This window comes from Colletes gigas, unplaced genomic scaffold (genome assembly GCF_013123115.1).
Source record: "Colletes gigas isolate AHSC1104 unplaced genomic scaffold, ASM1312311v1 Colletes_gigas_Sc00003, whole genome shotgun sequence".
NCBI classification, from domain to species: Eukaryota; Metazoa; Arthropoda; class Insecta; order Hymenoptera; family Colletidae; genus Colletes; species Colletes gigas.
The window spans coordinates 832,199-852,347 of NW_025106632.1; the positions used below are offsets into that span (position 1 = coordinate 832,199).

Genomic DNA, 20,149 nt, shown 5'->3' on the forward strand with positions numbered 1-20,149 from the left:
TAATGTTGAATAGATCCTTTAAATAAATAGTTTTCATTCATAAAAAAAAAATAAATTAAATTGCTCAATTATGAAAAAAATAATAATGAATATTGAGCATTTAATAATCATTCGATCACAAACTATAATTGAAGCAAAAAATTACGGCTATCTATTATGATCAGCAGATACTAAACTAATAAAATTAAATAAATATATAATTCTATTTACGAGGTAGCGTTTATCCATGCTTTGGAAACAATGTCTTCAAACTTAGTTTGAATAGTTTCATCCGACAGCTTGCTAGCTAATTCATTCGCCTTGCTATAAACCATAATAGGATTAGGAACGCAAACTAGTTCATCAAGAAGTTGTTTCTTTTCAGTTTTCAATATATTCAATTCTTGTACAAGAGATTCCATATCTTGTTGTTCATCTTTATTTTCTTGAATTTTACCTAATGGGAAAATTAATATTAGTCTTTTCAAAATCAATCAAGTAATGTTTCTATTACTTACACAGATCGGAAACTACTTGTTTTTCCAGTTTGTTAATGTTGTTTGTGATCGACCAATATTTTACGGCACGTTTATTTAAAACATCCTCGATCAAATGTTCTATTAAAACAATGCAAATCTGTACGTTGATGTTATTCGTATTTTCTTCGTGTACATTATCTGCGAGCCAATTTAAAACAGCATAACATAAATAAGCTCGTAAGCTAACTGACACAGGACAATCAATTTTTGTATAAATGCTTTCTTCATCCAGTGGGCTTTTAGCATCTAATTTAATAATAATTTCAATCAAGAAGTTACACCGATCTTCAACATTTTTTCGATCCAATTTTTCAAACTGTGTAATGGCACCTAATGCAGTAACGATATGTTTCAACTGCTGTTGTTTTTCAGTAGAACTTATTGCCATTGCAATTTCATAGCTGACTGTCAACCATAACTGAAATTAGAAATTATCCGATTGAGACTACAGTAAAATCTCAATTTAGCGGATTGTAGCGGAAGGGGGGCATTTTTAAAATAAATAATGTAGGTCATATACTAACGTAATGCTATACAATTTTGCTAATTAAATTCAAAATTCGTTAAACCGAGGTTTTACTGTATTAATTTTACCATCTGTTCATTTTCCAAGGTATTACAAAAATTACTTTGATGTAACTCATTGTAATAAGAACTACTATCTCCACATATTGTTTTCAATTCTTTGAATAATCCATACTTTAATTCTCCGTTCAACCACATTCGAATCGTGTCGAGCTTTACGTCTTTTTTAATAATTTTTTCAAGTTCTTGATGGGTTAATAAATGTACTTCTCGGTACTAGAACATAATTGTTTCGTCAGATATTGAATACGTAAAATATAAGAAGGAGAATATATTATAAACATACTTTAAGGTATGGAAATTTTGTGATTATACTTCGAACTAAATTATGTTCTGAATTTTTCATAGCTGCATTTATTACTTCCTCGGCTAAAGACTTACTAAGAATTTCGTCGCCAGATAAACGTGCAATCTCGGCTGCAGTTAGTGAACTATTCGAATCTCTGATACGTGCAAGATATTTCACTGTATTAGAAAAGTCTCGTAATTGAGCATAACTGAAAATAAAATTTAAAAAATCATTTATGATTCGTAATGTTTGGTAACTTAATAACGTACATGTATGCTGCTTCCTCGAAGTGACCTACGCGTACATCGTAGGTCGCCCAATTTTTTAACACGTCCGTTAGGACCGGATCATCCGATTCAAGTTTACATCTCGCGAGAACATAAGCTTCTTTGTGCAAATTCGCATCTTGGAGCACTTCTATAGCTTTGTAAGTTTTGTGTGTACAAAGTAAATACGATACTGCTTTATGAGGATTGCCTTCGTTTATTAATTGATACGCGTACAGCTCGCACATATCTTTCCACGTTCTAAAATGTAATGCAATTGTCATATTTATTTCGCAATGCTTCTAGTTAGATTTTATAGGATGAATAAACAGAGTTGCATACTTCATAGAAAGACTAGCTGAAAGCGAAATAAGAAAGTCATTCAGGCGTTTCTCTTTGGCGGCTTCTTCTAAATTTTGTTTAAGATTGTCACACCATATGTCCATTTCTGTTGCTACGTTATGCCTATTTTTCTCTGCATGATTGCATTCTGTGTATTGATAAGAAATAATAAAGGAGACACGATGTAGCTCGCCGTAACATACGTCTAATTAATAATTAACTTACTCTCGTTGGTAAAAAATGACATAAAATCTTTTTCCGAGAATAACGGTGTTATATAATGGAAAATGTCTTTCTGATTTTCTTCGATATCTACATTTTCATTTTGTTCGTTTCTTACAATATTCATGATAGATTTAAGCAAATGTGTTTTATCATTCTGTGTTTTAGGACCTTTTGTAAAATATGGCATTCGGTCACCCTTTTTCTTTTCTACTTTCGTCTCTGACACTGTTTTTAAATCTAAAATTAATAAAAGTTTATTGTTTGTAATTTTATAATAATAATATTTGAGCAATATATATGCAAATATCATTTTTATACTTTGTACTGTTTGAGAAACATTTGATATCGAACATCCTGACATATTTTCAGTCAAAATGTCGGTGATCATGTTTGTTTTGATTTTCTCCTTTTTATTTTTCTTTGTTGATTTTTTATGTATTTCTTCTTGTATCGAAATGGCATTATTAGAAGCGATTTTCCATATCCGTACTGTAAAATCTGCAGAGCCTGTTATAATATAATTAGGATTTAGTGGGCTCCACATACAACATAGTACTGGGCCACTATGTCCTGTATAAGTAGCTATTAATTCTTGTGATTCAACATTCCATACCTAAGAAACAATAATTCGAGAAAAGAAATAATATAACGAGGGTCTCGAATTATCAAAATTTCTATAAATTTTATAACTACTATATTTTAACATAAAACTGATCATACCTGCGTAATATGGTCATAACTACCCGATACCAATTGGCCACTAATATACGGGCTCCATGCTAAACAAACAACACTGTGACTATGACCAACTAGGGTGGCTACAACTTCGTGCACCTTATACATATCATCCACTTTTTTCTCCATATCAGTTTCTGTGTAATTTTCATATTTTGGTAACTGATTCACAAAATTGGATAGATCCAAGATAGTTATCGTATTCGATTTAAAGGCAACGGCTAAATAATTTTTAAACGGAGAATACGTTGAATCTGTTGCTGTACTTTCAGGATGCCATACCAAGCAATGCACCATTGCCATTGAAAATCTACCATATCCGCACAGATCAATCTTGCGATTAAGAAATGAAGTTGTTCTGGAAAATAGTATCTTTGCTTAAATGAATTTAACGAACCCGCAAAAAGTATTACGTTTTTCGATCCATGTAATTTTATGCATTAAAACAAATTCAACGATTATTTTCCAACATATATTTAAATACACCGTTTTAAGGTACTGGAAAATAAACATTGGAGTACTTTCTGCGGAGTCTGACATATTTGGGACCTTACCCATTCTCAAATCCTATTGCTAAACAAGAAAAGTCTGGTTTCCAGGAGAATTCTGTAACTTCCTTGCTAAATATAGGTGTTGGTTCTAATGAAATTAAGTATAATTTTAAGTTGAATGTGATGTAATAATACCGCCATTTATTAACTATTAAATGCCAAGTACTACCTTCATTGTGTTTTGATGGATTGTAGAATACAAGCTCTCCTTCTGCACAAGAGTATAAAACATGCTGCATCTTATTGTTTGGATGAGGACCCCAATGAATAGAATACACTATATTTCTGTGATATTGTCTATACAAAGTGGGTGGTTTGTTTCCATTTGTATTGAACACACCGACTCGACCTTCTTCGGTCGCATATGCTAACAAATTTTCCTTTTCAGGATGCCATGATATCTGTATACAATATAATTGTTAGGTGACTGGAAACAAGGAGTCAAGTCAGGACCCGAAATTGAAGTCAGCTCAGGTAGTTCGGATAAATAAATTCTTACCGTACGAATTTTTCCCATTATCTTTTGCCATAAGACAGTTATATCAAATGAAGTATCATGTGGTTCTGACAATTTCCATAATCGTAACATTGCATCGCCAACTCCAAATGCAATGTGCGAAGTATCTAACGGACAGGAAGCCATGCAATAAACGTATCCATTTTGTGTAAAAATATTATATTCTATTTCAACGTTGTCTTCTTGTATATTACAACAAATAACTTTACGATCTTGCGCCAAAGTCCAAATTTGAAGTCTGTAATTTATAAAAAATATTCAAATTTACGACAGCTTTATAAATTGAATTTCATAAGTAACTTTTAATCAGAAACCTTTGTTTCGTTCTCCAATTTTCTACCGCATTTGTTTGGATAGTCGGTACGTGTGCAATACAAAATAAACCTCTATTATGATGCGCATGTATCATCTTAGAAGTAGGTTTGCCCTTTGGCATTGTTGATAAATTCCAAGATAATAATTCACCCCAATAGGCACTTGTAAGCAATAGGTTGGGCTCTACCCAACAAAGCGCGATCCAAGTACCTACCGATGCATTTAATTTGCTTCTATGTTGTTTAGAATCGAGAGGTGTGGTAGGCAATGAAATTGTCAATTCGTAACGTCCATCTCCACCAGCTTTCCAAATAAAAATTGATCTATTGTTAAAATTTGATGCGGATGAGTATTTAAAAAAATATGAAAATTACAATCGTAAACTAAAATACTGGTTAGCGTTTGGGATAATGTTCTTAAAGTTTATGCAAGACTTGTGAAAACTTTTCAAATTACCTGTCTTTCCCTCCCGAAGCTAAAAGTAATTCTCTTTTTTGATTTTTGCTTATAACATTATATTCCGAAGGGCACCATGATAAACTAACTATTTCAGTATCGTGTCCTCTTAATTTATAAACTATTGTTCCTTGTCCTTGAAAACTCAAAATATAGACTAAACCGTTCTTAGTACCTACGGCCACAAGATGTGGATCATGGGGACAAGAGGAAAGACACGTAGGCGCTACTTTTCCTAACGAAATGGAAGAGATACTGTTAAAGTGAGCATTCCATGATATCACACAACCATCAGAAATTGCAGAGTATACAACAAAAGGTTCTTTATACGACCAATCTACGCCTATCGGTTGTTTATACTGAAAGAAAAATTTTTAAACAGAAATTTTTATAAACGCATACAAAATATATTTATGTATATACTTACAGCTCCAAGGGAATGGCTGTAAACTGTAGATAACGTTTTCAAACTCCATATTTTAATTATATTTTCGTCTCCTACCGAAGCTATCAAATTATCGGTTACTTCTTCGAACGGAGGAGTAAAGGCAAGGCAAGCCACCTTATTTTTGTGTGCTTGTTTAATGATGGAATATTGTAACGACTTCTCGTTTTTCTCAGTTTTAAGGATAACAATTACATTTCTACTACCCCATGCAACAGTTCCATCGAAAGAACAAGCAAGAATATTACTTAAATACCAATTTGGCGAGGGTGGTAAAGTAGCTTCGTTCATATTTGTGTGCTGAAATGTACATAAAGCTCATTTTAAAATTAGAACCTACTCGTTTCATAAACAAAAGCGGTCGTATGTTAATCGTGTTTTAAGGTTAACCGACATTCGGTTTACATTAGCATCACGATCATATATGAAAAATAAATATTACAAACTGTAATATTTAAAACATTCATTATCTGACTTACTAAACAATATATGCGAGACACGTGGTAGAGAACTTACAACGTTGTCGACAGTTGTCGATTGCCGGTTATTCGACTATCTAACAGTCAACAGGATTCAACGGATTCAACCATTCAACCCCAATCAAATTATCACGTGCGCGGTAGAAGAAAGAAGAAAGGTCCTTGACGTAGGTACACAAGTATTTAACCGAAACATTTACTTTTACTTCCTTTATAATTTTCTTAAAAGGTATTCGTAAAAGTGTACTCGGAATTCTTTATAACATAAACTTATAGTGGGAAAATGATGGTATCGTTATAGAAATAAGAGTTCGATATTCTTAAAAACAAAGTTTAACACGCATTGTGTCTAGATAAAATCGTTGCATCGAGTTTTACGCCTCATCGTTAGATTTGCACTGTTAAGTTGCACATTGCAAAATAAATGTACAAAATGAGTAATCAAAAATTTGGCAATTATTTTACGATATTGAAACTCCTAATACGCGAATTGTATCTAAATTAGAAATCTCAGTTTTTTTATAAAAGGAGAGTTCCGTTAGGTCAATGCTATATGATGAAATATCGACAGATAATATTTATGTTTATTCCAAAAAGAAAGATAGTGCAGCAGAAAACGTAACATGACTCATACGTATGATTATTAATCTGTAACATACGAAACATGAATATGAAATCAGTGTTGACAGGAACGACAAGTGATTAATAATATTTCTGTTCATAGGAAAACAAATTGTTAATATATTTTCTGTTCGAGCTGTATTATTAATTAGTTCATTGCTTTTTCAGTGGTCTAGTTTGTGCAAAATTTTCAGAATGAAGGATTTCATTCTCGTATTTTTGTTGCTGTGCATCCTTTCTCCTGCAGTTTCATTGTTAAATATAAAATCGTACAGTTTTAATGGGGAGCATGATCCAAACAACGGGCTCGATACAGTAAGTAGAATTGTATCCTTTGATGTATGTACAAAATATATCGTAATATATAGACATTGCTGTATAAGTTAATTTAGGATATTAAAATGAAAAGAAATTGATATAACATTTGTATAAACTTTCTGCTTTATTTAATACTGTTCTTGAGTTGCTGTCATTGCATTAAGTATTTACTACATTTAATATAACTTTTAGGTACCTTAATCCATTTTTGTAGAAATTAAAATACTGCATTGGATAGGTATCATCGAAATTATAGAGTTTCGTTTAAAAAAAGTATGCAGTTTTATTATTCGATGCTGTTTAATTTTGCTGTACATTTGTTTGTATTTCTAATCGTTTTAGAGATATAGCTTTTCCTAGTTGTATGGAATGCCTGTATGATTCTCAGTAGATAATTACATTCAATCAGTACTTAAGATAAGTTGTTCATTGTAGTTGCAAATGATAAGAAAGGATGGCTATCCCGCGGAAGCTCATGTTGTACAAACAGAAGATGGTTACCTCCTGACAATGCATCGAATTCCAGGAATACTCAAAGCCCCTGCAATCTTTTTGCAACACGGTGTATTAGGTAGTTCGGCGGATTGGGTTATGCTTGGAAGAGGCAAAGCTCTTGGTACAGGAATACATATATAAAAAACAATTCTTAGATTTTGTACTGTCACAATTTTATGTATTTATAGGAGAGGAAATCAAAATTGTCAAAGTTATTACCAAGTAACCATTTTATTAGACATTTTTGTTGTATCTGTCTTTTAATATGGTTGAAATGAAACTATTAATCGCTCAAGGGCACCACCCCGATGTCTATGTATGACCCCTCAGTCCTCGGTAGCCTTCAGAGATTAATCGATTTTGTTTCGACTACAGCGATGTCCTTGAAAGATGTTTCAAATTTGGTAGTTACTGTGAAAGATTTCTAGAAGGGGGAAGTGAAAACATAGTATACATTAAAACATCAATTTTTTGTACAGTATATCACGATCTTAACGTGTTTAAATTCAGTAGTATTTATATACTATTACTTCGTTTCGCTATTATAGCATATCTATTAGCTGACCAGGGTTACGATGTATGGTTTGGGAATTTTCGTGGCAACACATATTCAAGAGCACACGTTTCTTTGTCCGATGGGGACCCAAAATTTTGGGACTTCAGGTATTTGTAACAAACTATTACATCGATGAAAAATATTTGCAATAAGCAAGTACAGTTTCAACAACCGACGAAGATTCTTTAACAATGTTATTTGGAATTATGTAATAGCTATCACGTGTCGGTACAGTGGACAATACAATTTTTTGCTTTCTTTGCTATCACGCGTTAATTCTTCGGGTGCTGTAGACGTTCAAGTCCGAGTTAGACGAGCGTTTTTTACGCCGCGCAAATATGCACGCTTACGTAAAATACGCTCGCTTAAATGAACCTTGCAAGCCTTCTGACGATCAGTGCACTGCAGGCGGTAAACGCCTACGGTGAACATGCTTAACATTCACACGATACGGTTTTTCGACCGAGTCGATCACTTTACCAAAGCAGTGTTTGCACGGTTCATTTCCACAAGATTCAATAACCTTCGGTTCTTAACATCGAAAGGATTACATTTATTCGATTAGCATTGACACTGTGTTATAATTATTTATTTAGTTGGCACGAGTCAGGCATATATGATCTACCAGCGATGATCACTTATATCGTAGAATTGAAAGAACACGATTTGAAAGCATATATTGGATTCTCGATGGGTACAACATGCTTCTATGTAATGGCTAGCGAACGGCCGGAAATAACAAGACTGTTGCATTCGGTGTACAGTCTTGCTCCTGTAGTATACATGAAACACGTACGAAGTCCCTTACGGTATTTAGCTCCGATTGCAACCCATTTTAAGGTAAAGCAAGCAATTCCAAATTCAAAGTACATCATACCGAAGTCTATTTTTTACGAATAAAAACATTCTCGACAAACAATTTTTTCGTTTCGAACTTCAGACAATTTTCTATCTGCTCGGTGAAGGTGAATTTTTGCCACAGAATTACGTTATAAAGCATTTAGCAAAATATTTATGTTACGTAAACTATTTGGAAGAAGAAATATGCTCTAATTCGATGTTCGTCATCGTTGGGTTTGACAAAGCACAATTTAATGGTGTATGTATAACGTTTGTATCCGTTACTGGTCGCGTGTATCAATTTTTTGTTTAAATCCCATCTATTGCAGACGTTATTGCCTCTGATTTTGAATCACACGCCGGCTGGTACGTCTTCCAGAACGTTGGTTCATTATGCTCAAGAAATTGAATCGGGATACTTTAGGCAGTTTGACCATGGTGCAGAAAAAAATGTACAGATTTACAATAGCACCGTGCCACCCAACTATAATATTTCAAATATTACGACGCCACTCGTGTTATTTTGTGGCCCTAACGATTGGTTGTCTAGTTCCATTGTACGTATAGCACAGAATTGTATCAAGTATAGTCGGTGGAGGGAATACATTCAAAGCTGGGTAAAAGTTCAAGTTATTGGGAATTAAAAGAAACAAGAACGGAAGAGACATTTAACTCATTGCTGGTATAGCGAGTAATAGTTATAATTGTAGATATAATTGCTATTCGCGGCTTAACAAAGCGATGAAAGGTTTCCAAAGTTTATTCATTCTTCGGCCCAACTATAGGTTATGCTTCTGCGTTTGAGCCTGATTTAGGTTAGGTGTTCGTTACATCCCTTCTGCCGTCTATACTTTTATGTAATCGTTTGCACTTTATGGTACTGATGCAAAAACCTTTTTCAGGATGTGATAAGATTAAAAAATGAATTGCCATACAAACCAATTATTTATAGTGTACCATTTAAGAAATTCAATCACGTAGACTTTCTGTGGGCCGTAGATGCGCCTAAATTGGTTTACAAAGCGTTACTTAGCATGCTAAAGAGTAATGTATAACACGTTGGAAAAAGAAATTCAGTCATTATCATAAGTATTATTATTTTATACGAAAGTTATATAAATATTTACAATTTAAAAAGATAGGTCTGTACAGGACAAAATAAAACTTCGTTATTATTTGCATTTATTTTTTTGTTTTTTTTATAAAACTTTGATAATTTATTTACAACTATATAAACTATCATAAGCTGTATCGACGTGATAAATGTCGAATTATTTTGAATAAATGCTTACTCGATAGGAAAAAGTTTTGTTTCGTTTGTTTTTATACATTTCCTAATGTTCATCGATGTTTTAAATTCTAGATTTTCGTTTTATTTTAGAACTATTTTCAAACGATGCGTTTACACTCGCTTGCGGATAACCGTTAAATGAGCGGGAATAAACAAGCAAGGCTATCCATGTGAACACTTCGATTGTTTCTTTCACGACATGGTTATTAGAATTTTCAGAAGTCCTCGTAAGAATAGAAACAAATGCTATCTGTCAGCCTACATTCCACACTTATCTAAAGTGTATAATAATAGTATAAAGCGTATAAATAGTATAAATTTAATCAGTATTAATTATCAATTATTAATATTATTAATCAATATTACATTACGTAGCACAAGTATAAGTTTTAACATCTTCGTGTTAAATAAAGTAAATTTTTATAACGTGAATAAGACGCTACCAAAGAAGACTACGCGTTAGTATAATTTTTAGTAATTTTGGCACATACAGCACATCTATAAACTGTCAAGCGCAAATAAATTACACCAGCGTATTTTATATTCGCCCGATGAATGATTAACGTCTGTTTATTGTTGTAGTTGCAACTGATAAGAAAGAATGGTTATCCGGCCGAAGCTCATGTTGTACAAACGGAAGATGGATATCTCCTGACGGTGCACCGAATTCCAGGCAAGTCCGGTGCACCTGCGATCTACGTGCAGCATGGTATATTCGGCACCTCGGCGGAATGGGTTGTGCTTGGAAAAGGCAAAGCTCTCGGTACAGAAATCCTGTGAACTATCCTTACGAGTTAAAGTATCACAGCTTTGGTAATTAGTCGGTTTAGGGGAGAAACAGTTTTCGCGCGAAACGTGCGGCCATTGAAGCGTTATTACAGCTTTGGTAATTATTCAGTTTAGGGGAGAACAGTTCTCGCGTGAAACGTGCGGCCATTGAAGAAACATCAAGATCGTCCATCCGATTAAATTGATTAATTTTAAATTCATAAAAAAAATATTACTTTTTTCATTCCTCGATTTTCCAGCTTGTATTATATGTACATATATATTTCTTGGAAAACTCAAACAAGCCTTGATAGATTTGTTTAATGGAGCAGGCTTTTCTTCTCGATTACTGTAAAATTAACTCTTCTTAACAGAGACTCGTCTTTCTCCTTTCAATATCAAGATCGTCCATTATTAAAGATTAAATTTTTGATTAATTTTAGATTCATAAAAAAATATTACTTTTCTCATTCCTCGATTTTCCAGCTTGTATTATATGTATATATATATATTTCTTGGAAAACTCAAACAAGCCTTGATAGATTTGTTTAATGGAGCAGGCTTTTCTTCTTCTCGATTACTGTAAGATTAACTCTTCGTCCACTTACTAATTTTCTTTCCAACGTCGTTTACCTGTTAAAGTGCACTGCAAGACGAAATTTGTTCGTATAAAACGCGTCTTTGACACTTGCATGCTTAGATTAATCAGTATCATGTACTATTAGCGCGTTTTGCTATTGTAGCTTACCTATTAGCTGACCAGGGTTACGATGTATGGCTTGGAAATTTGCGTGGCAATACCTACTCGAGGGCACATATTTCCTTGTCCAACAGTGACCGTAAATTTTGGGATTTCAGGTATTTGGAAAAAGTGTGTACGATGCATGCAACAGCGGTACGAAAAAGTAGCGACGCGTAACGCGTATATCTCTTTTGATTCGTGTATCTTTAATTACGTTTCTAGGAAACGGACGATTCCCATTTTGTGTACAAACGATTTACTTTCGTGATAACTACTGTACGACCAACGATAATGTATTGTAATTGTATCTTTAGCTGGCACGAATCAGGCGTTTACGACTTACCAGCCATAATCACCTACATCGCCGATTTGAAGAATGATACTTTAACCGCGTATATTGGATATTCGATGGGCACGACATGCTTTTACGTAATGGCCAGCGAACGGCCTCAAGTTGTAAATCTATTGCGTTCGGCGTATAGTCTTGCCCCGGTCGTCTTCATGAAGCATTTGAAAAGTCCCGCGCGATACTTAGCTCCGTTTCGAAACACCATCAAGGTAAACCGAATACCTGTTACACCGTAAAAATTATCATCGTAACGTTATCCCACTAATTGGAAGATCGCGTCTCTAGATAATTCAACGAGCCAAATATCAAACATGAGAAATATATTATACAGTACGTCTTAATATAAGTGTCGAACGAAAAATTAAATATTCAATGAGCATCTTCTTTGTATCAGTAGCGGGTTTCCAAAGGAAATCTGGAATCTTTCCACCATAAAGAAGATATCGATCTCGTCTGACTTTTAACATTATTATCTATCTATAACATACACATTAATATTTTCTGTTTTTATTTTCTATTAATCTATAACATAGACATTAATATTTTCTATTTTTATTTTCTATTAATCTATAACATAACATTAATATTTTTCATGTACGAGTACGATTTTTTTTTGCAAATTAAAATTTACTTAACGTTACATATGGCGCTGAAATCCATAGAATACTGGACACTATGGCGAACGATAAGATTATTTGAATAATTAATCTTCCAATTACTACGAACAGCGTATAAATTTTGAATGGTTCTGGATCTGATAACTTTCAGTAAAACTTTACTAATTTAATTTTTAGAGAATCAGCAGCCTGTTTGGTAAGGGCGAGATCCTTCCACAGAATTTTATCACGAAGTTTCTAGCAAAATATTTCTGTTACTTTGATTCGATTCGCGACAAAATTTGCGCGAATTTGATACTTCTTGCTGTCGGTATCGATGCGCCATTATTTAATACAGTGAGTGCAAAAATTAAGCAATTTTTCCAAAAAAATTGAACGTACATAAAATTTCAATTGAAATATTATATGTTATTCAATGTTTCTGTATAAAAAAAAAGAAAAAGTTTTGCTTCTTGATGGTATTACTGTTGTAACTTTTCTTTAAATTTTGGTTTTATGCAGACGTTATTGCCCACGATTTTGAACCATATGCCTGCTGGCACGTCTATCAAGACTTTGGTCCATTACAGCCAAGAAATATCGTCGGGATACTTTAGGCAATATGACTATGGCGGAAAAAAAAATATTGAGATTTATAATAGCACCGAGCCTCCTAGTTATAACTTGTCAAAGATCGCGATACCGATCACGTTAATTTACGCTCAAAATGATTGGATGTCCAGTACCACTGTACGTGTTTTATAGAGTCCTCGGTATATTTTTCAATTGCATTCCACTTACAACGTGAATTTAATTTTCAGGACGTAATGAGACTGGCCAACGAGTTACCGAGCGAACCAACTATGTACATAATACCATATAAGAAGTTCAATCATGTAGATTACGTATGGGGTACGGATACTCCCAGATTAGTCTACAAACAGTTGCTCGATATGATGAAGAAATGAGCGTGATAATGTATTCTTTTACAGGAATTTATTTTTCTATCTATCTTTTTGTTTTTTAATATACTTTTATATTGCAGATCGTTTATAGACTTCAGCAATTAAATTGTCTTATACGAAGCTGTAACCTACCTCATAATGGGCATACAAAAATAAAAAATATTTTTAACGAAGCGTCTGCTTTAATTGTCAAACGTAATATTATGTATACATATTCGTATATGTTTATTGGAGTCATCTGTAGATAGTTCTTGCGTTTACGGTATTAAAATATTTCAGACACTTTCATATTTTTAGTTTCTAATCTCTTTTTTAATATTTTTATATACCACGTAAATAGTATCGATAATGAACTTTAAACGTAGTTTCATAAACGCAGACTCGTTCTTTACTCAATGGGGTACTATTTTCAGACTCCATATTTGTTCAGCTTTCAGGAATCGAGTCTTCGTAACGTACCAGCGTTAGTACACCACGTTGAAGAAAAAAAAAACATTGGAGACACATTGGATGAGTAAGTATATCGAGTATTTTATGTATTTAACGTGTTCCTAGATAATGATTACCGAACTATCGGAAGTAATAAAATTGCAATCAGTTATATGATGAGCGTACGAAGAATACTAAATGTAATGTCTAGCTTGGTATCGTGTCTGCAGTTTGAAGAAAAAAAAAGTAAATAAAACTGCGATGTATTCAACAATATAAATTTCACGTAATATAATTTACATTCCGTGGATTCAATGGAATACAAATAAATATATACGTTTGCAGGTATTTTCTTCTTTCTTCCATTACTATACGAAAAGGAAGTTACACGAGGAATTTCAGTTATTCGTTGTAAATTATGTATGAATCGTAGGGAATCTTAAACGACGAACGACTGGCTCGATATGCTGCAAAATAAAGGCCGAAGTATCGTAGTATTTATTGATACAAAAAGTGACAAGAGTTTGAAAAATTCGTTGCGTAGTCTTTGAACAATAACTTCGTCCAATGCGGGGAAATTGCGAAGATATTTGCTTTCTTATAAAACTAACAAAAAAAATATCTGCAACAGAAAACTATTTCTTAAGGTTAAACTTCCATGCAATTTTAAACGCGACAAACACATTATGATTGTTCTTTTCAGGGTGAAAGATTTTTAAAAATTCAACGTGACTGTAGAAATTTATTTATCGAGTAAAGGTATTTTCAAAGCTTATTTTGGATTTCAACTATAATTTAAATTTTATCACTATTATACAGGGTGTTCGGCCAGCCCTGGGAAAAATTTTAACGGGGGATTCTAGAGGCCAAAATAAGAAGAAAATCAAGAATACCAATTTGTTGATGGAGGCTTCGTTAAGAAGTTATTAATGTTTAAAGTTCCGACAGTACTGAATTTTTTTCTTGAAAATGCGCAGGATTTAGGGGGTATGTCTATTCACCAAAAATGATTGTAATTGACCCCCGCAACTGAAAATAATTTTTCCAGAACGATTTGTAATTTTTTAATTTTGTCAAATAATTTCATACCTTCTCTATTTTTTTTCTCGAAAGTGGGCAGGATTTCGGGGGCATGTCTATTCACCAAAAATGATTGTATTTGACTCCAGAATCTAGAAATAATTTTTTTAGAACGATTCGAAATTTTATTTTTCGCCGAAAAATTGATCCACCTTCCTGAATTTTTTTTTCGAAAGTGCGTAGGATTTCGGGGGTATGTGTATTCACCAAAAATGGTTGTATTTGAATCCAGAATCTAGAAATAATTTTTTTAGAATGATTCGAAATTTTTTTTTTCGCCATAAAAATTAGGCACCATCCCCTTCTCAATCTTTTTTTTAAATTCGTTTTCCATTTTTAGTAATTTTGTTTGACGTCGTGCAGAAAAGTTGTGTAATACTTTTTTGTAGGTATCTATGAACTCTACTTCCCCCCATAATTTCAATGAAATATATTTACTATTGTAGAAGTTGTGACTGTTTGAAAAGTGTATCATTTTTATGGCGTTTTTCTCATTTTGCAGGGTCATGGAAGAGCTTCTCGAATATTTTTAGAACTTTCACCTATTCTTCATCAAAATACGCGTTGTTTGCATTTTGAAACATCAAAATCGTCCAATCCGTTCAGAAGTTATGACATTTTAAAGATTCGCATGAAATGTCAGGGAAGCCTCACATTAGATTTTCGGTAAGGAATTTTTTTCTCGAAAATGGTTAGGATTTCTGGGGTATGTGTATTCTACAAAAGTGATTGTAATCGACCTGTGTAACCAAAAATAATTATTCCAGAACGATTTGAAATTTTTTAATTTCGCCGAAAAATTGGTCTACCTATACGAATTTTTTTCTCGAAAATGGTTAGGATTTCGGGGGTATGTGTATTCTACAAAAGTGATTGTAATCGACCTCTGTAACCAAAAATAATTTTTGCAGAATGATTTGAAATTTTTTAATTAATTTTTTTAATTACTTTTTTAACGAAGCCTCAGTTAAGAAATTGATATTCTGGTTTTCCGTCTTATTTTGGCCTTTAGAATCTCTCGTTAAAATTTTTCTCGTTAAAACACTCTGCATACTAACGTAAATTACATTTTAAGACGAAACACAGTTTTAGAATTTGACTGTTTACGTGTAATTCATAATGATAATTACTATTACAGTTGAAAAATATTTGTTTGTTCGAACAACGGAAATTTTCGGTCGGATACTCCCAGTTCAATTCACAGGATAAATCGAACGTATAAACGGCTTTGGACGTGAATAATCTTTACGATGGATCGATTCGGTGGTGCATCCTGAATATAAACCTAACTTAGGTATTTGTCGTTCACTGGTGTTACGTAAAAAGTATTGATGTCATAATCTACCGATCGGCCTACAAAGCCATGGCCTACTTGGTTAAATTTCAGACAAATTTCTATTCCAGACGTCCAAATATCGATGTATCGAATAATAAACCAATTTTGCAACATCGTTCCGCGTATTTGTTGGTTTATCGATCCACGATCCAAGGAACAATCCAGGTTACAATACGAACGAAACAAGTAGGAAATTTGTTTATATTCTGCGATTAGAAAACCCTTAAAAACATTCGATAGAGGTGTGGTCATCTTCAAGGTATCGCTGGAAGAGCTGCTATTGACGATCATTCTAGAATCAGTGTCGATGGGTTCTGCTAATGATTGTGCAATGGAAAAATACTGTTGGCATCGTAGAGTCCCTCAGGGATACTTCAAGGATTTAACTTTACATATGGGCTTTGAATTTTATTTACGAACACCTGGAGAACATCCTCGTTGCAACACTTCATAAAAAGCGAGCTTATTTCGTTATTCGCAATTGCGTTTCCACTGGCCGGGTCGGTACAGAAGGCGCGTTCGTATTAACGCGTTGCTGACGAAACGAGAAGAAAATTTTCTGTGTGTGGAGAAAAGGCAAGGCCGTACGTTGAGAAAGTTGCCCCGCAACAGGATTTTCCAGGTCAGAAACCATAACATTCTTCCGATGATTCTCGGGGATGGACAACGCGAAATCTTCGCACGGACGCTTAAAACGGTTGTAAAACAAACGATTTTACCGTATCCTGTTCCAGGTACAACGTTCACCGTAACGAATTCAAAACTGGGCCTCGAAATCAACAAAATTCACGATCTCTGAGCACGTCAAAGAAATCAAGATTGTCGGTCAAACAGTACAATCAATCGACACTGTCGCTGATAACATAGCTTTTGACGCGAGGTTAAGTCCATCGTAAATAAAGAATTAAAAAGAATTTGATTAAAAAGAATGTTAAATGAAACGTAAAGAAGAAAATAGTAAATAACAGGTAGAGAAATAAAAAAAGTATTTATCTACAATTTTTGTTATGCCAATACGGTGTACGAATACTCTTTTTACCAGCTGGTTTTTGTGTGCAGGGTTGTCGCGTGCAGGCGTTCAAGTTTCTCATCGTACAAGGTTGGTAGCATTCGGATCGTTCGGTGGAAAATTACAATTTTAATTTCTAATATTCAGTCAAATACAGGAGCATTTAACTGATTAATTTATTTGAGGTTGTATTAAGAGATAAGATACGAGAGAACATAGCTGATTCTTTATAGAGTACATCTTGGAACGTTATAATATAGAAACTAACGAAGAAAAAAAGGTTAACAACGAAATGTGACACGTGTCCTCAGAAGGTATAGATACAACGGCAAGGTTTCTAGAAAGAAACTCTTTATTAGTGAAGCAAACCGACGAAGACGTTTGCAATTTGCAAATGGATACGCTAAATGGACACATGACACTTGGAAATGGGTAATTTTTACCGATGAATGCAAATTTAATGTTTTCCAATCGGATGGCAGACAAATCGTATGGCGTAAGCCAAATAAAAGCCTCGATAAACAGAATCTTCAACCTATAGTGTTTTTCCGCGGATGGAGCGGGTAATATAGTAATCGCTGATGGGGTCATGAACAGAAACGAATGCATAAATATTTTCAAAGGAAATTTACATGTCTGAGACTTCGCAATAATCTCATCTCCTATCAAAATATTGGCTCCAACACACAGAGCTTATGCGACTAGACAATGGTTCTTATATAACCTCTAAAAAATCATGGAAATACCCTCGCACGGTCTAGACATAAATCAACTTCAAGATAAGTTAATACTAGAATAGAGATAAAATTAGTTCAATCTATGTCAAATAAACATCGAAATAGATCTACGCGTTTCGCGGTTTCCAAAAACTATGTTTCTTTGTTGAAAGAATAGGGGAAGCAGCTTTTTTAAACTCCTCGATTTATTTCAACGTTGGAATACAGCCTTTTTCGTAAAACCTGAAAAAAATGTGTGGATTCGGGATAATGTCACTAAAAATGTAGATTTTTTATTCAAAATTTGTATGTTTCGTAAAGTGTTCATGTAATTGGGACATTAGAATCGGGTATCATTGTTCAAGTTGTCATTTATTGTGGTTTACAGGTTGTTATTGAGGTTATGGGTCAGTATTTGGGCGTTGTAGCTGAATTGGTACGTTTACCCTACGGGTGCTTTATTCGGTGAGCACGGTTAGCCACGGCTGCGCGCGGATAATGGTAACCTTGCGAGGGACGAAACGACGCGGTGCGCAAACACAATTTTCATTGTACCATTTTCATCGCCGCCGCGAACAAAGTCGCGAGACACGCACGTGCGTGCGTGGCCGCTTCTGCGGTGGCTCCGCGTACGGCGCGGCGCGGCGCGGCGCGGCGAGGCGAGGCTAGTAATACAGAAAAGCCACGGACAGAAGGAACAAAAGGAGCAGAAGGAGGAACAGGAGGAACAGAAGCGAGTTCGTCGCGAAGGTAGAACGCGCGTGTACCGTGCACTTGGTGTAACGTGTATCGAGAGACAGAGAAAACAACGATCACGACTGACACGAACCGGGGAAGTTGAGTCGGCGAACCGAACCGCTCACCGATTCCAAAGTCTGCCGGTAGGCTCAGTTGTCTCCGAACCCCCGAACAGTTCGGATGTAGCCGAACCTCGCTCGATCTCCCACGTTCCTCGACGACTTCTCATTCACGCAAGTCCGACGTTGTGTGCCCGTTTGTCGGCGGTTAGCTCGTGGGTATCGCGTTCGCATGTCACGGGCTCGATCTTGAACGACGTTCGATAAAAATCGAGTGTGCTTCCTGCTGTATCGATCCGCGAGAGAACCGAACCGTTTGTTGTCAACGTTTCGGATCGCGTGCAGCCTATCAAAATACCGAAAGGGGACGAGATAGTACCCGGGAGTTGCAACGTGCCGAAAAAGATCGAAGCAACCAGAGAAGAAGAGGCGCAAAATCGTCGTGTCTGGGGCGCAAGGAATCGAACCGTTAAGACGTAAGTGTTTTCCGTTCTATGAATTTTTTTTCCCCGCGGAGACCACTGTTGTTTCGTGCATTCGAGTGTTTATCTATCGGTCGTACGGATAAAGGTATCGCGTGTGTCAGCGTAATATACGTACGCGACGGTTACTTAATATTTATAGTCGTCGACCTCATTCATAATAAGGCACCCGGGTGTCACGTTGCTCGGTAGCGAAAGAAGAAAATGTCGATGCGTGGAAATACCAGCGGGCAACAGGTCGAACGACGCGACACGAGAAATTGTAAACGATGCACGCGCGCGCGTAAAGGCGGATTTAAACTACCCCGAGGACGATTACCAGCGGCGCGAGTGGTCAGTTCGCGATGATAATCGCGTTACCGCTCGCACCGTCGTTGATTATAGAGGGCGGGGGTATCCGTGGATTATCGAATTCGACGCGAATAACGGTAATTCGATTCGAATGGCACAGTGTGTCCCGGTCGTCGCGCATACACCGGAGTTTTCATCGAGTTTTACGATCGGCTATCGGTTTCGGTTAAACTCGATAGCAGCTCGTGTTAGGTAGCGACATCGTCGTCCACCGCGACACGAATATTCGAGAAGCGAGCGACAGCCGCGCGGGATAAAAGAAATCGAACGCCCAGGGGGGATATTTTGCGAAACGACACGCGAAACACGCCGTTACGAATGGAACTCGGAACGTCGCGATTTCCACAGCGAAACACGCGTAGCCAATTGTTTTTCACAGTTCTTTCATTTATTAAACGTTGGGTTAGTTTCTATTCGCTACGTTTTTTCATTTTATCGCGTATTTGTAAACGTTCCTTGGCGGAACGAAAGACACAGAAGCAGAGACCTGTACACTTTTCGAAGAAAGTATTCGAGGATCATAACCTATAAACTACCACTATCACAGAAAACGATAAAGGTAAAAGTATTCCGAGGAATTGATCATATTTGCCAAACTTATTAGCAGGACTGAATAAATGCAAAATTCTTGAACGTTTATATACAAGTTGTTCCTAGTATAACAATGTTAATGCTACAAGAATGT

The 20,149-nt window shown here is 35.2% G+C and overlaps 3 protein-coding genes across 7 annotated transcripts in view; 2 read left to right on the forward strand and 1 right to left on the reverse strand.

Annotated features, from left to right (window-relative positions):
• Nucleotides 1–206: 206 nt before the first annotated feature.
• LOC122404577 (gem-associated protein 5-like) lies at nt 207–5,850 on the reverse strand. Its single transcript, XM_043408656.1, has 16 exons — nt 5,761–5,850; nt 5,227–5,544; nt 4,800–5,158; nt 4,343–4,666; nt 4,011–4,266; nt 3,681–3,912; nt 3,515–3,599; nt 2,946–3,318; nt 2,544–2,838; nt 2,226–2,462; nt 2,001–2,148; nt 1,662–1,919; nt 1,390–1,600; nt 1,113–1,319; nt 498–936; nt 207–436 (listed from the first exon to the last, which is right to left on the reverse strand). The coding sequence occupies exons 2-16, from the start codon at nt 5,533–5,535 to the stop codon at nt 207–209; spliced, it is 3,963 nt and encodes a 1,320-aa protein (XP_043264591.1). The 5' UTR covers nt 5,536–5,544; nt 5,761–5,850.
• On the forward strand, nt 5,784–17,023 carry LOC122404578 (lipase 3-like). Of its 5 annotated transcripts, none has more exons than XM_043408661.1 (18): nt 5,784–5,894; nt 6,513–6,659; nt 7,098–7,278; nt 7,706–7,820; nt 8,310–8,553; nt 8,654–8,812; nt 8,883–9,110; nt 10,427–10,607; nt 11,356–11,470; nt 11,669–11,912; nt 12,498–12,656; nt 12,822–13,049; nt 13,121–13,939; nt 14,039–14,452; nt 15,912–16,067; nt 16,178–16,295; nt 16,369–16,731; nt 16,844–17,023. In XM_043408661.1, exons 2-13 carry the CDS (start codon nt 6,540–6,542, stop codon nt 13,265–13,267), a joined length of 2,121 nt encoding a protein of 706 aa, XP_043264596.1. In that variant the 5' UTR covers nt 5,784–5,894; nt 6,513–6,539; the 3' UTR covers nt 13,268–13,939; nt 14,039–14,452; nt 15,912–16,067; nt 16,178–16,295; nt 16,369–16,731; nt 16,844–17,023. The 5 variants fall into 5 exon arrangements, with proteins under 5 accessions (XP_043264596.1, XP_043264594.1, XP_043264593.1 ...); XM_043408659.1 differs by lacking the exon at nt 5,784–5,894 and having other exon boundaries at nt 5,908–6,659; nt 13,121–13,526; nt 13,695–13,939; XM_043408658.1 differs by lacking the exon at nt 5,784–5,894 and having other exon boundaries at nt 5,908–6,659; nt 13,121–13,277; nt 13,345–13,939.
• Nucleotides 17,024–18,247: 1,224 nt separating this feature from the next.
• The window catches only part of LOC122404513 (UNC93-like protein), a 79,776-nt gene continuing 77,874 nt past the window's right edge, over nt 18,248–20,149 (forward strand). Inside the window, exon 1 of the mRNA XM_043408536.1 lies at nt 18,248–19,107. The gene's annotated coding sequence lies outside the window, so the exon portion shown is untranslated. The remainder of the gene's footprint in view (nt 19,108–20,149) is intronic.